We start from the raw sequence: 14488 nt of genomic DNA on the forward strand, positions 1-14488 counted from the left end.
CGCGATTTATCAAAGGGTCGATGGGAGACCAAAAATCATGGTAAGCCCGTTTTCCATGTCTTTGATGATTTTTTTAAAGCATTTCTTACTTAATTTCCTTTCATACAGGTCTTGGCAAAGATGCTGTCATGAGGGCCCTATCTGGTGAGGAGGAGACTTTGATCCTGGCACCGACACCAGCAAAGGATAAAAAGAGGAAAAAGATCTCAACCTCCGAGGATCGAGAACCTAAGAATAAGGCGGCTCGTAAGCTGAAGAAGAACATCATCCTTCTGATCGAAGACTATGTTCGATGTCTAAGGGAAGAAGATAAATAAGAGGAAGAAGACGAATCCGGGCTGGTGGCCCAAGTGGGAATGAGCACCGAGGCCCCAAAGGCCACTGAATCGGTGAAGACTGCAGAGACCCCATCTTAAGATGAGTGGGTCTCGGGAAGAGACTTGGGCGAAGTCCTCGAGTCATCAAGGATTGAAGATGCCTCCCACCCTAATGAGACAACGATGGGTATGGCTGTAGGGGCTGGTCTCGATGCCCCTCGAGATGGAGAGAACACCCCAAGTTATCCACGTGGGGCAATAGAAATTGGAGGCTCCCCGCTGCTCCCCTCATTTTCTGAGGAGATAATTCAAGAGGCTCGGGCCTTGAAGGCCCTCTCCATCGAAGGAGCCCACGGAAGGGAGGACCCCTTCCGAGATTACTTTACTAGGGTCAAGGATGCTACCAGCCTGGGCGACTTGGAGGTCTCGAGGAAGGATTCGTATGAGGTATCGAGCCTTTTCAATGAAGCGCGACAAGCTCTGAATCGAGTAAGCCTTAACTCCCTTTGTTGGTATTACCCTTGTGTTCATTTTTCTCTTCCTGTCTAACTTTTTTTCTTCTTTCTGCGTAGGCCTCAGCGCTTCATCGGGAAGAATTTTCTCGGTCTTGAGCTGAGCTGAGTCGGTATGAGGCCTACATTCAAAGGATTACCGAGGAGAGGAATGCCCTCAACCTTCTCGGTGGGCAAAAAGAAGAAAAGATCAAGGACCTCCGAGCCGAGTTGGCCACAGCTCACCAAGATCAGACCGACCTGATCGAGCAGGTAATGAAAATCTTAAAAGCTCATGGGCTCGATTCGGGAATGATGGCTAACATTTCAATCTCACAGCTGCAGTAGAAGGTCAAGAGGATTGGGCAGTTCCGCGAGGAGGTCAACATGATGAATGCGGAGGCCTTGGGGTGGAAAGAAGGTATGGACCACTTTGCTGTACAAAAAGAGACAGCTCGAGCCCAATTGTCATCGGAAGAAAGTCAGCTTTGAGGCATGAAAGAGAAGAGCTCGTCTCAAGCAAAGAAAATAGAGGAGCTCGAGGCTCGGTTGGCTTCCGAATTTGCAAAGGCCAAATCTGAAGCCGAAAAGGCAAAGGCCGAGGCAGATGTGATCATGGCCATCTACCAGACCGAGGCTGAAGCCGCTCAAGTCCAAGCGAGAGAGGCATCCGAGATCGCTCAAACTCGAGCACATTGGATTGCTGAACTCGCCAAATGCCAATCTTGGAGGGAAACCCTCAAGGAGATCCACGCTCGAGGTTTCGATCTTACCGACGAGATAATAAAGGCTAGAGAGCATGAAGCTGATGCTGGAGTGCGGGCCTCTTCCGATGATGATAATGATGAAGGCAGCAAGAGCGGGTCTGAGAATGGGGAGTACCTCAATGGAGAAGAAGCTGCCCCTGAGAAAAATTAGGAATCTTAGGCTTTTTCTTTTTTTATTTTTGTGCGGGACCCTAATCGGTCCTTGTAAATATCTTCATATATATAAAAGATCTTTTTTCTGTTTCATTCACACTTTAGGAAAATATTGCTCATAAGTTTGAGGCGTAGGCAACTTGATCGAAGCCGGACTAGTGTAGTCTTAATCGAGTAAGTATTTGCTCGAACTCGGAGTAGGGTGACCCTTAGGTTTTAATTGAGTGAGGATGATTTCTCGAACTCAGAAATAAAATGGCCCTTTAGGCTCTTGAATTAGGCCGATACGATAATACTAAGAAGAATGGATTTCTCCCCATTTTCGGCATAAAACATTTATTGTTTAATCATATAAAATCTATTGTACCTTAGCATGAAATAAGGGATTTGCTCGAGAGTTTAAATGATTCCGTACCCATTAGGATTTTCAAGGGTCGATATTATCGAGACCCTTTGTTTCATAATGCCTTAGCATAAAATAAAGAATTTGTTTGAGAGTTAAGTTGGACTTTGTACCCATTAGGGTTTTTGAGGGTCGATATTATTAAGACCCTTAGTAATTCAGCCGAGGGTAGCCTTTTTAATCGGTTTATGAAAATATTTGAAGGCCGGTTTTATAATTGAAATCGGACGTCTCCAAACCGTGTTAATTTGGCCGTAGCCTTTAGCTTGGGATTCACCTTTTGGGCTTGTTCCCCTGTTATACTTCGAACTTGTTTGAAGTATCAGTCCCCGAGTGGGGTGTCCGTGGCCTATAAAATCGAGGGTTGCCTTTTTAACATCTTACGATCTCGAGGTTTTAGTAATTCGATCATGTCAATTTTTTGGATGGCAGTCCCCGAGTGCTGGGTCAATTGTTCGAACTTTAGTTGTGACCGGCCCTTAAGTCAGTTTCCACAATAGATCACAAACACGATATTGTAAAGTAAAACTTTATCTACGACATAAAATATCTGGCAAGGAAAAATAATTTTTTCAATAGATTAACATGTGTACATGTTTGCCATTAGGGCTCGAGTAATCTAGATGGGCATGGTTCGTTCGACCGTTTGACCCTTACAAAATTTACATATCGAGACCCTATCGGCACGAAGTATTTTCCTTGTAACTATCCGAGGGTAATGCCCCCCAGTATTCGAGGTTGATTGTAAAGGAGCCTCGGATACTGTTGAATTGCTCTAAGTTAGCACGGACAATGGTTGCCTCGTTAAAAACCTCGCCGAAAAACCCATTTAGGACAAAAATCGGTCTAAGTGAAAAAAAAGTACAACGCGTGCTTTCAGACCTAAAGACTTTGTGTTTGAAGAATCCTTTGATGTCTTCGATTAAACACCTGCAAATTATTAGTATAAAATATAAACGAAAGTGGAGAAGGTCGTACCTTAGCAGTAATATCGTTTGAGGAGTGATATGTTCCGATTGTTTAGTAATTGTTCGTCGTTCATCATGCCAAGTTTGTAGGATTCCTTTCCGATGATATCGAGGACCTGATACGGTCCCTCCCAGTTCAGGCCAAGTTTTCCTTCGCTTGGGTACCGAGTATTGAGGGTGACCTTACTCAGAACCAAGTCCCCGATTTTAAAGAGTCGGAGATTGGCTCTTCGATTGTAGTACCTTTTGATCCGCTGTTTCTTTGCGGCCATTCGAATGAGGGCGGCTTCCTATTTTTCATCTAGCAATTCGAGACTTGTATTCATAGCCTCGTGGTTTGACTCTTCTGTTGCATATCGAAACCTGACATTAGGTTCCCCGACTTCAACCAGGATCAGAGCTTCGGTGCCATATACTAAAGAGAATGGTGTTGCCCCCGTACTAGATTTTGGCATTGTTCGATACGCCCAAAGGAATTCGGGCAATATTTGACTCTTTTTTCCCTTAGTGTCGTTCAATCTTTTCTTTAGATTTTTAATGATGGTCTTGTTTGTTGATTTGGCCTGTCCGTTCCCACTAGGATGGTATGGCGTTGACAGGATCCTTTTTATTTTATGATCTTTGAGAAACTTTGTCATTTTGCTGCCGACGAATTGCTTTCCATTGTCGCATACGATCTCGGCAGGCATTCCGAATCGGCATATAATGTGGTCCCAGATAAAGTCTATGACTTCTTTCTCACTAATTTTCTTGAAAGCCTCTACTTCAACCCACTTAGAGAAATAGTCAGTCATAAACAAAATAAATTTAGATTTACCTGGGGGCGATGGTAGAGGGCCGAAGATATCCATTCACCATTTCATGAATGGCCATGGGGATAAGACATAGTGGAGTTGCTCTCCGGGTTGGTGAATCATCGGCGCATACCTTTGACATTTGTCGCACTTTCGAACAAACTCTTTAGTATCCTTTTCCATATCGGCCCAATAATATCCTGCTCTGATGACTTTGTGAACCAATGATTCGGCACCGGAATGATTTTCGTAGGTGCCCTCGTGGATTTCTCGTAGGACGTAGTCGGTATCTCCTGGTCCCAAACATATTGCCAATGGTCCATCGAACATCCTTCTATATAGTGTTCCATCTTTGGCCAATGTGAATTGTTCAGCCTTCGTATGTAGAGTCCTCGATTCCTTAGAATCCGATGGAATCTTCCCGTTCATTAGGTACTCGATATATTTGTTCCTCCAATCCCATTTCAGACTTATGGAGTTGATTTCAGCGTGGCCTTCTTCGATTAGTGACCTTGAAAGTTGTACGACGGTCCCCAAGCTAATCTCGTCGTCTTGATGACCCAAAATTTTCAAGGGCATCGGCCTCGCGGTTTAGTTCTTGAGGCACATGCTATAATGTCCATTCTTTAAACCGATGTAGAGTCACCTATAATTTGTCCAAGTACATCTGCATTCGAACTTCTCGAACCTTGAAGGTTCTGTTGACTTGGTTTACCACAAGCAGGGAGTCACATTTGGCCTCGATGACCTCTACTCCCAAACCTTTAGCTATCTCGAGACCTACGATCATGGCCTCATACTCGGCCTCATTGTTAGTTAACTTGGAAGTTTTGATAGATTGTCTAATTGTATTACCCGTGGCGGCTTCAAAACGATGCCTAGCCTAGGCCCCTTCACGTTCGAAGCGCCATTTGTAAAGATGGTCCACACCCCCGATGATGTACCCGACTTTAATAATAGTTCCTTTTCGACTTCGGGTACGAGGGCTGGCGTAAAGTCGGCCACGACGTCCGCTAAGATTTGATACATGATGGTTGTTCGGGGTCGATACTCGATATCGTACTCACTAATCTTGATGCCCCATTTGGCCAATCGACCCGAAAGTTCGGGCTTATGTAAAATACTGCGAAGGTGATAAGTAGTCACCACACAGATCTGGTGACGCTGAAAATATGGTTTTAATTTCCTAGAGGCACTTATTAGGGCAAGCGCTAATTTTTCTAAGTATGGGTACCGGGTCTTGGCCTCACCTAAAGTTTGACTAACATAGTAAACAAGAAATTGCGTACCTTGCTCTTCTCAAACTAGGACCCCACTTACCGTGATTTTCGAGACTGCTAAGTACAAGTAGAGTCGCTCGTCCGCTTTCGAAGTATGAAGCAGTGGCGGGTTCGAGAGGTACCGCTTTAACTCTTCCAATATTTGTTGGCATTTCGGGATCCATGTAAAACTGTTCTTCTTTTTGAGCAGTGAGAATAACCCGTGACTTCTATCTGAAGACCTCGAGATGAATTGGCCTAGGGCGGCTATGTGCCCTATTAATCTTTGTATGACCTTAACATTGTCCACGACTGTGATGTCTTCGATTGACTTGATCTTATCGGGGTTGATTTCGATTCCCCGATCAGATACCATAAAGCCGAGGAACTTGCCCGAGCCGACTCCGAATGCACATTTCTCCGGGTTGAGCTTCATGTTGTATTTCCTTAGTATATCAAAGGTCTCTTGCAAATGTGTAAAATGTTCATCTGCTCGTAGGGACTTAACTAGCATATCGTCAATATAAACCTCCATTGATTTACCTATTTGTTCTTCGAACATTTGATTTACTAAGCGTTGATAAGTAGCACTAGCATTTTTTAGTCCAAACGGCATTATATTATAACAGTAGGTGTCGTACTTAGTGATGAACGAAGTCTTTTCCTGATCCTCCGGGTTCATTTGTATTTGATTGTACCCCGAGTAGGCATCGAGAAAACTAAGGATCTCGTGGTCGGCCGTGGCATCGATCATGAGATCGATATTCGGCAGAGGAAAAGAGTCTTTAGGGCATGCTTTGTTTAAATATTTATAGTCTATGCACATTCTAAGTTTATTTTCCTTTTTAGGGACTACGACTACGTTTGCTAACCATTCAGGATATTTTACCTCCCGAATGGATCCTATTTTGAGAAGTTTGTCTACCTTGTCCTAGATGAATGCATGTTTTACCTTGGACTGGAGCCTTCTCTTTTGTTTTATCGGACGGAACTTCGGGTCCAAGATCAGTCGATGTGTAGTGATCTCCAGCGGGATCCCTATCATATCTAGGTGGGACCAAACAAAACAATCCATATTATTGATAAGCAATTTAATGAGTTTTTCATTAAGCTCGGGGGTTAACCCCGTACCGTGGTATACCTTTCGATCAGGTAGATGCTCGATCAGTATGACTTGCTCTTGCTCTTCGACTGTCGATTTGGTGGCGTCGGAATCCTCGGAGATTATGAAGGATCGAGGGATCCAGTAGTCATCGTCCTCATCCGTTCCCTGCTTCTCCGACTGAGTCGAGGCCGGTGGTTGTGGCTGTTATTTAGCTTCCTATTTTTCTTTGGACTCCGATCCCTTTATTGACAAAAGCGCTAATACCGGTATTACTTCGTCGACCGCGAACATCTCTTTGGTAGCATGTTGTTCCCTATACACCATTTTTATCCATCTGGTGTTGGGAACTTCAACATTTGGTGAAGGGTTGAGGGGACCGCCCTCATGTTGTGAATCCGGGGTCTTCCGAGCAGTGCGTTGTATATCATATCGCCCTCGATCACAAGGAACTTTGTTTCTTGAATTGTTCCAGCTATATTTAATAGTAGGATGATTTCACCTTTAGTTGTTTCACTCGCCATGTTGAAACCATTGAGAATCCGAGTTGCGGGTACGATCTGATTTTGTAGGCCGAGCTGTTGCACGACCCTTGATCGAATAATATTAGCCGATCTTCCTGGATTAATTAAAACATGTTTAACCTGAATTTTATTCATAAGGATAGTGATTACCGAAGCATCATTATGGGGTTGTGAGATCCCTTCTACTTCCTCATCTTTGAATGATAAAGTGCCTTCTGGCACATAGTCTCGAGTTCGTTTTTCCCTGGTGATTGATACTTTAGTGCGTTTGAACACAGGCCATTGTAGAATATCGACCCCGCCAACGATCATGTGAATCACCTGCTGTGGTTCTTCTTGCTAATTTTTCCTGTTCGCATCCCTATCTCTAAAATGGTTTTTAGCTCGGTCGCTCAAGAATTCTCGAAGGTGACCCTCGTTGAATAGACGGGACACATTCTCCCTTAGTTGTCTACAGTCTCCGGTTCTATGACTATGTGTACCATGGCATTTGCATATTTGGTTGGGGTTTCTTTGTGATGGATCGTTTTGTAGGGGTGTAGGCCATCTAGTATCTTTGATTTTCCCAATGGCTGACACAATACCTGATGCGTCGATGCTGAAGTTGTATTCTGATAATCGTGGTGCTGTTGTAGGATCGGCATGCTTATCGAAGCCACTTTTGCTCATGAGCCCTTGAGAGCTCTGTCCTCGATCGTTCCTTCGATCATTTCGGATGGAATTGCGTCCTGGGCCGTTGTTTCTACGATCTGCATTGTATGGTTGATATCGATCTCTGTTCGACCGGGGTTCTATGTCGATATCCCTTTGAGTTCTGCCGATGGGCTTGTTTGGATAAACGGAACCTGAAGGGGTCCCCAATTGATCATCCTCGACCTTGATCTTTGACTGGTACCGATTATGTACATCGGCCCAGGTTACCACTAGATATTTAATTAAATTCTTCTTTAGCTGTCGTGATGCCACCGAACTTCGTTCATTCAAAACCTGAGTAAAGGCTTAAACAACCCAATCGTCTGTGACCGGTGGTAGTTCTATGCGTTCCATTTGGAACCGAGATACGAATTCCCTCAACATTTCGTTGTCTTTTTGTTTCATCTTGAAGAGGTCTGACTTCCTAGTTGTAACCTTTATTGCTCCGGCATGTGCCTTTACGAAGGAGTCTACAAGCATGGCGAAGGAATCGATGGAATTAGGCGGCAAATTGTGGTACCATATCATTGCTCCTTTCGACAAGGTTTCTCCAAATTTCTTCAGTGAAACAGATTCAATCTCATTGTCTTCCAAGTCATTCCCTTTTATTGTGCATGTATAAGAAGTGACGTGCTCATTAGGGTCGGTGGTCCCATTGTACTTAGGAATTTCTGGCATTTGGAATTTCTTCGGAATGGGTTTCGGAAAAGCATTTGGAGGGAAAGGCTTCTGTACAAATTTCTTTGAATCTATACCCTTTAGAATCGGTGGCGCCCCCGGTATTTGGTCAACCCGTGAGTTGTATGTCTCTACTTTCTTGTCATTTACCTCGATTTTCATTTCTCCTGATTCAATCCATTTAGTGAGCTCCTCGAGCATTTTCATAACGGAGGGGTCAGTACCCGATTCGTTGGCGTTCGACCTTTCCGGCACATGCTCGGTCCTGTGGACGACTTCTGGTTCGATCCTACTCGGTGTTCGGTGCTAATTTTGTAGTTGTGCTATAGTGGCTTGTTGAGCCCGTAACATTTCGAATATCAATTGGAGGCTAACTCTACCATCTTCTCCTCCCTGTGTACTTCGACCGCTTGATCGAACTTCCCTGCGTACGCTACCTTCGGGATCAACTCCCAAATTTGCATTTAGGGCGATATGTGAACAGACATCGACGGGATTTGCAATTTGTACTCCCTCGAGGTCAGTCTGAGGCACCTCGATTCCTGGGGTGGCTATATTGTCATGAAATCCGAGGCTGTTGTCACCCTGTGTGGGTGTTACTTGTGAGTTTGACATGTTTATCATGAAAATAAAGATTCTTACGAGAACAAGTGTAAAGCAGTGTATGTTATCGTAATCAGTATTAAGCAATCACTATTATCCTTAGCCCCATGGTGGGCGCCAAACTGTTTAACCTTAAATTTGGATAACAATTAAACTTATAATGGGGTTCTAAGGACACGTGATTTTACTTAATACCAATTGATAAATATGAAGATTAATAACAGAAATGAACTATAAAGTAAAGCAAACCAGTGTTAGAATGGAACTCAGCCCTCGAGTTTGGATACCCTCGAACTGGTTGGTGCAAGAGCAATTAAAATATAACAAGCTGATGAATAATAGTATAAACGAGAAAGAGAATTATATTGCTTTTATATCTGTGAACAATATGTCCTTACAAATAGTTAATACTCCCCTTTATATAGTAGAGCAATTCTACTTATGGTATAACTCTAATTACAGAAGGAAATTTCATGATTAGCTAATTAACCATTCCTAATTTAATCAGTTCCGAGATTTTCGCCATGATCTTTGACCAGCCACGGATATTTCGCCTTTCCGTTATTATGTTATCTTCGATCTTGCTCGATGTCTGTCTTAGTCGGTCTCGATCACTGCTGGCCTCGATCTCGACAGGTACCTCGAATCCCGAACTTGGTACTTTGTCCTCGTACCTTGGTCTTATCCACTACGAGGTCGGCCTTCGATGCAGCTCCCGATAAAATAGAAAAATTGGGTGGGCTCGATTTTAACCGTATACAAAATCAAAATGAGGAGAAATATCTTATCAAATCGATCGGAAGTTTTTTTTTTAATCATGGAACGTTCATTAGGTTAATAAAACTTTGAGGAGAGTGTATCTTCTGACCATGCACCCAACTTAATTAAGTCTTCTTTTTAGCAGAAAAATTAGAATTATTCTTGTTATTCTTTTAACACAAGAAACCTTCAACAAAAAAGAAAGAATATTGAGATGAGGCAACTGGTAAATATGATTAGGGGCTGTGAAAGCATATATTTTATGGCATCCTTGGGACTTAAAGAAAGATTGACAGAACTCAAGAATGGAGCAAGAGCATATAAAAGGGGTGAAACGAATTTTTTTTATGAGTTCAGGACTAAAGATATATATACTTAATTAGAAACGTCTCTAACATAAACGTTAATTATTAATGCAATTCAATCCAATAAAAATTACAAAATATCCAAAGTATATTACAAGAATCGGATTTGCATTTATTTACTGTAATTTAAACAACTCCTAAATATGAACTTATTTCTTTGACCAACTCAATTTATGAAAACATAGTTTATTTAAGTTATGTTATTAACATGTCACTTAAAAGATAAGTTCATATAATTTAGCTTTATCTTGTTTAAACTGAGCTTTATACCAGCAAATCCGTTCAATTTAAGATTTTCTGCTAATAAGGAATATTTCGAATTTGTAACTTTTTAAAATATTTATATGTTATAGAATTTACACCTTGTTATTGCCATTTTAAATGTTCTAGTTGCTATGGATAAATACTATTGTTTACCCACAAAATCGGATAACAATTAAATTTGTGCTTGGTTTTAAGGATACGTGATCTAACTTGATACAAATTGATAAATCAGATTGAAATTAAAATAAACAATGGGAAAGTAAATGCAAACCACACAAGTTGAACAGTCTTAGTTTTAGAAGGTTAGCCGCCCTCGAGCCAAAAGTGCTTTTATCGATATCAGAACAAAATAACAAGAGAGTAATAAGAACTAAAAATAACAATATATTGCTTTGGGATGCGAGTTACCGTGTGTTCAATGAATTATTGGACCCCCTTTATGTAGTAGAGGAGTCCTACTTTAGGTACAATTCTATAAAAGGTATAAAATCTCTTGATTTGCTGATTGTCGGTTCCTTATTGATACGTGCCGAGATTCCCTCTGCAATATCCGACCGGTCATGGATATTTCGGTCTTCTGTTAGTTATCTCAACAATGTCTCTCCGAGCTCGTTCGAGGCTAAGGTCGACACCGGACTCACCGCTAGTCGAAGGCAGGCATTCCGACCTCGGGTCCTAGCTCGGTGGGACTCGAGGTCGATCTTCATTCCTTGGATGTTGTCACGACCCGAAATTTCCACCTTCAGACCGTGATGGCGCCTAACATTTTACTTGCTAGGCAAGCCAACGTTAGAATAATATTAACTAATTTTTAAGCAATCTTTAAATTATTAATAATCAAAGAAACAAATACGGAGGAAAAGTTTGAAATATAGTGAAATAACCCATAAAACAACGGTATCTAAATACCATCAGAATTGGTATCACAAGTGCACGAACTTCTAGAATAAATACAAATAAAGGTCTGAATAAAATAAAGCTGTCTGAAAATAAGCACACAGCCAAAGTAAAATAGACGGAGACTTCAGAATTGCGGACGCCACGTAGTTATACCTCAAGTCTCCTCTGGTAGATGAAATCCGAGCAAGTCTATGGTACGCCGCTGGGACCAGCTCCAAAATCTGCACAAGAAGTGCAGAGTATAGTATCAGTACAACCGACCACATGTACTGGTAAGTGCTAAGCCTAACCTCGACGAAGTAGTGACGAGGCTAAGGCGGTTCACTTACATTAACATATACGCAATATTAATAACAATAACAAATAATAAAAATAAATCAGGTAACTCATTTATAATAATTGAAGCCAACTCACCAGTCATAATCCATTATTATTTCAACCAATTCTGTTGCAGCGTGCAACCCGCTCTCACAATATATTCACATTCAATTCTGTTGCAGCATGCAACCCGCTTTCACAATATATTCACATTCAGTTCTGTTATATATTTATTTCAATCAAGTATATATAGACTTTTTAATAAGTCTGTTGCGACGTGCAATCCGATCCCCCAATATTGACTTTTAATAAGTCTGTTACGGCGTACAATCCGATCCCCCAATATTGACTTTTAATAAGTCTGTTGCGATGTGCAACCCGATCCTCCAATATGGATTTTTTAATAAGTCTATTGCGGCGTGCAACCCGATCCTCCAATATAGACTTTTTAATAAGTTTGTTGCGGCATGCAACCCGATCCTCCAATATGGACTTTTTAATAAGTCGGTTGCGGCGTGCAAACCGATCCTCCATTATGGACTTCTTAATAAGTCTGTTGCGGCGTGCAACCCGATCCTCCAATATGAACTTTTTAATAAGTCTGTTGCGGCGTGCAACCCGATCCTCCAATATATCCATTTCAATCAATTCTTATAGAAGAAATTTCTCCAATAAATGCAACAATTAATATAAAACTATAAGACAACAAACATACAATAATTATGATTTAATTATGAAACAAACAATGACAAATAACAATTTATTATGGGAATCAAGGAGAAAATAGGCAGTTTAATATTTAATATGCTAAATGTCACGTAGCAATTAATACACATAATTCAAATAAGATGTAACAGTTAATGCAGGAATTCAAGAATTAATATTTGACAAAGAATAGGAGAGAAACAATTATTATAACAATTAATTCATGATTTAAAATAATTTATGATTTTTCAAGTAAATATGCAAACAATTAATTTGACTATGTATAGACACTCGTCACCTCGCCTATACGTCGTTCACATGCATTTCACATAACAAATAATTTAAGGGTTCTATTCCCTCAAGTCAACGTTAACCACAACACTTACCTCGCTTTGTAATTTCCAATCAATTATTCAACCACAGTTTTTCCTTTTAAATTTGTCTCCGAAAGCTTCAAATCTATTCACAAACAATTCGATATATTCAACACTAATCATTGGAATTAATTCCATATGAATTTACAAATTTTCCGGATAAAAATCTGAAATTCATTAAAATATTCGACTGTGGGACTCACATCTCAAATCCCGAAAAAACTCGTGAAATCCGAACACCCGTTCTGCTACGAGTTCAACCATACAAAAATTGTCCAATTCCGATATCAAATGGACCTTCAAATCTTAACTTTTTATTTTTGAAAGATTTTATAAAAATCTAATTTTTTTTCCATCTAAATCCGAAATAAATGATGAATATAGACATGGATTTGTGAAATATAATCACTTTTGGTTATAGAACACTTACCCAATTCAAAGTCGTGAAAAACCCCTTTGATATCGCCCAAATCCGAGACTTGAAACTCAAAAATGAGTAAAAATGGCTAAGACCCAATTTTATGTATTCTGCCCAGCATTTTCGCATCTATGGGCTATATTTTTGCACCTTCGGTCACGCATTTGCGAGAAAAATCCCGCATTTGTAAAGTAGGGCTGCCAGGCGAGGTTCCGCATCTCCGAACATTTCTATAGAACATGCGACGTAGCACATGCGATGTCGCAGAAGCGACCAAATGACCGCAGAAGCGGTCTCTTCCCCATAAGCGATTCAGCCTTCGCAGAAGAGGTCGCGCATTTGCGCCCCATTTCTCCGTAGAAGCGACGCAACTGGTCAGTGCCCAAGTCACAGAAGCGACCATCTTCTCACAGATGCGGTTGCGCACCTGCGATCACCATTGCGCAGGTGCGATTACACCAGGTTCTGCCAAGAACCTGCTGCTTTCAACATGCTCTAAACAATCCGAATTTCGTCCGAAACTCAACCGAGCCCCTCGGAACCTTATCCAAATATCCCAACAAGTCCCGTAACATAATACGGACTTACTAGGGGTCTCGTATCACGTCAAACAACGCTGAAATTACAATTCACATCCCGATTCAAACTTTGAGTTTTAAACTTTTCAATTTGCAAACCTCGTTCCAAAACATATTAAATGAATCCGGAATGACTTTAAATTTGTCACACAAGTCATAAATTACATAATGGAGCTGTTCAAATTTCCAGAATCGGATTCTGGCTCCGATATCAAAAAGTCAACCCCGTGGTCAAACTTTGAATCTTTAGCCTTTAAATTGCTAGTTCCGTTAAATGGTCATAACTTGAGCTAGGGACCTCCAAATTAAATCTCGGGCATACGCCCAAGTCCCAAATCATGATACAGAGCTATCAAAACTGTCAAAACACTGATTCGGGTCTGTTTGCTAAACATATTGAACAAAGTCAACTCACTTGAGTTTTAAAGCTTTATTTCGCATTTTAATCTATTTTTCTCATGAAAACTTTCCGAAAAATTTTATGGACTGCGCACGCAAGTCGAAAAAAGATAAATGGTGCTTTTTGAGGTCTTAGAATACAGAACTATTTATTAAATTTAAAGATGACATTTTGGGTCATCACATTCTCCACCTCTAAAACAAACGTTCGTCCTCGAACGGAGTTAGAAAAAAAAAGTACTTGAGGTGGTGAATAAGTGTGGATATATACTCCGCATGTCCGACTCGGACTCCCAAGTAGATGCCTCTACCGGCTGACCTCTCCATTGCATCCGAACTGAAGGATAACTCTTTGACCTCAACTGTCGGACCTGCCGGGCTAGAATAGCCACCGGCTCTTTGTGATGACCCAAAAGGTTATCTTATGTTTTAGAACTCGAATCTGTGCTCTTAAGCCTAAAAAATCTCATTTTAACACTCCTCAATTTGCGTGCGCAACCCGGGCAGGTTTTCAAAAATCCTTTATGTTGAAAACTAATGAAAATAAAAAATTTTGCCGTAAAAGTTGATTTTAGAATACTTCGTCCAAAATAAGAATCTGTGCGTTGACGATTCTGGTAGGTCCGTATCAAATTATGGGATCTGGGCAATGCCCG

At 41.1% G+C, this 14488-nt stretch overlaps 1 protein-coding gene across 1 annotated transcript; it reads left to right on the forward strand.

Annotated features, from left to right (window-relative positions):
• Positions 1-1303: 1303 nt before the first annotated feature.
• On the forward strand, positions 1304-1726 carry LOC138906465 (uncharacterized). The gene has a single exon (XM_070195292.1). It carries the CDS (start codon positions 1304-1306, stop codon positions 1724-1726), a length of 423 nt encoding a protein of 140 aa, XP_070051393.1.
• Positions 1727-14488: the final 12762 nt, after the last annotated feature.

Source organism: Nicotiana tomentosiformis, chromosome 1 (genome assembly GCF_000390325.3).
Source record: "Nicotiana tomentosiformis chromosome 1, ASM39032v3, whole genome shotgun sequence".
Taxonomy (NCBI): domain Eukaryota; kingdom Viridiplantae; phylum Streptophyta; class Magnoliopsida; order Solanales; family Solanaceae; genus Nicotiana; species Nicotiana tomentosiformis.

Bases quoted from the DNA above. Each gene is read 5' to 3' on its own strand.
- LOC138906465 (XM_070195292.1), top strand. From the start codon at position 1,304: ATGAAAGAGAAGAGCTCGTCTCAAGCAAAGAAAATAGAGGAGCTCGAG.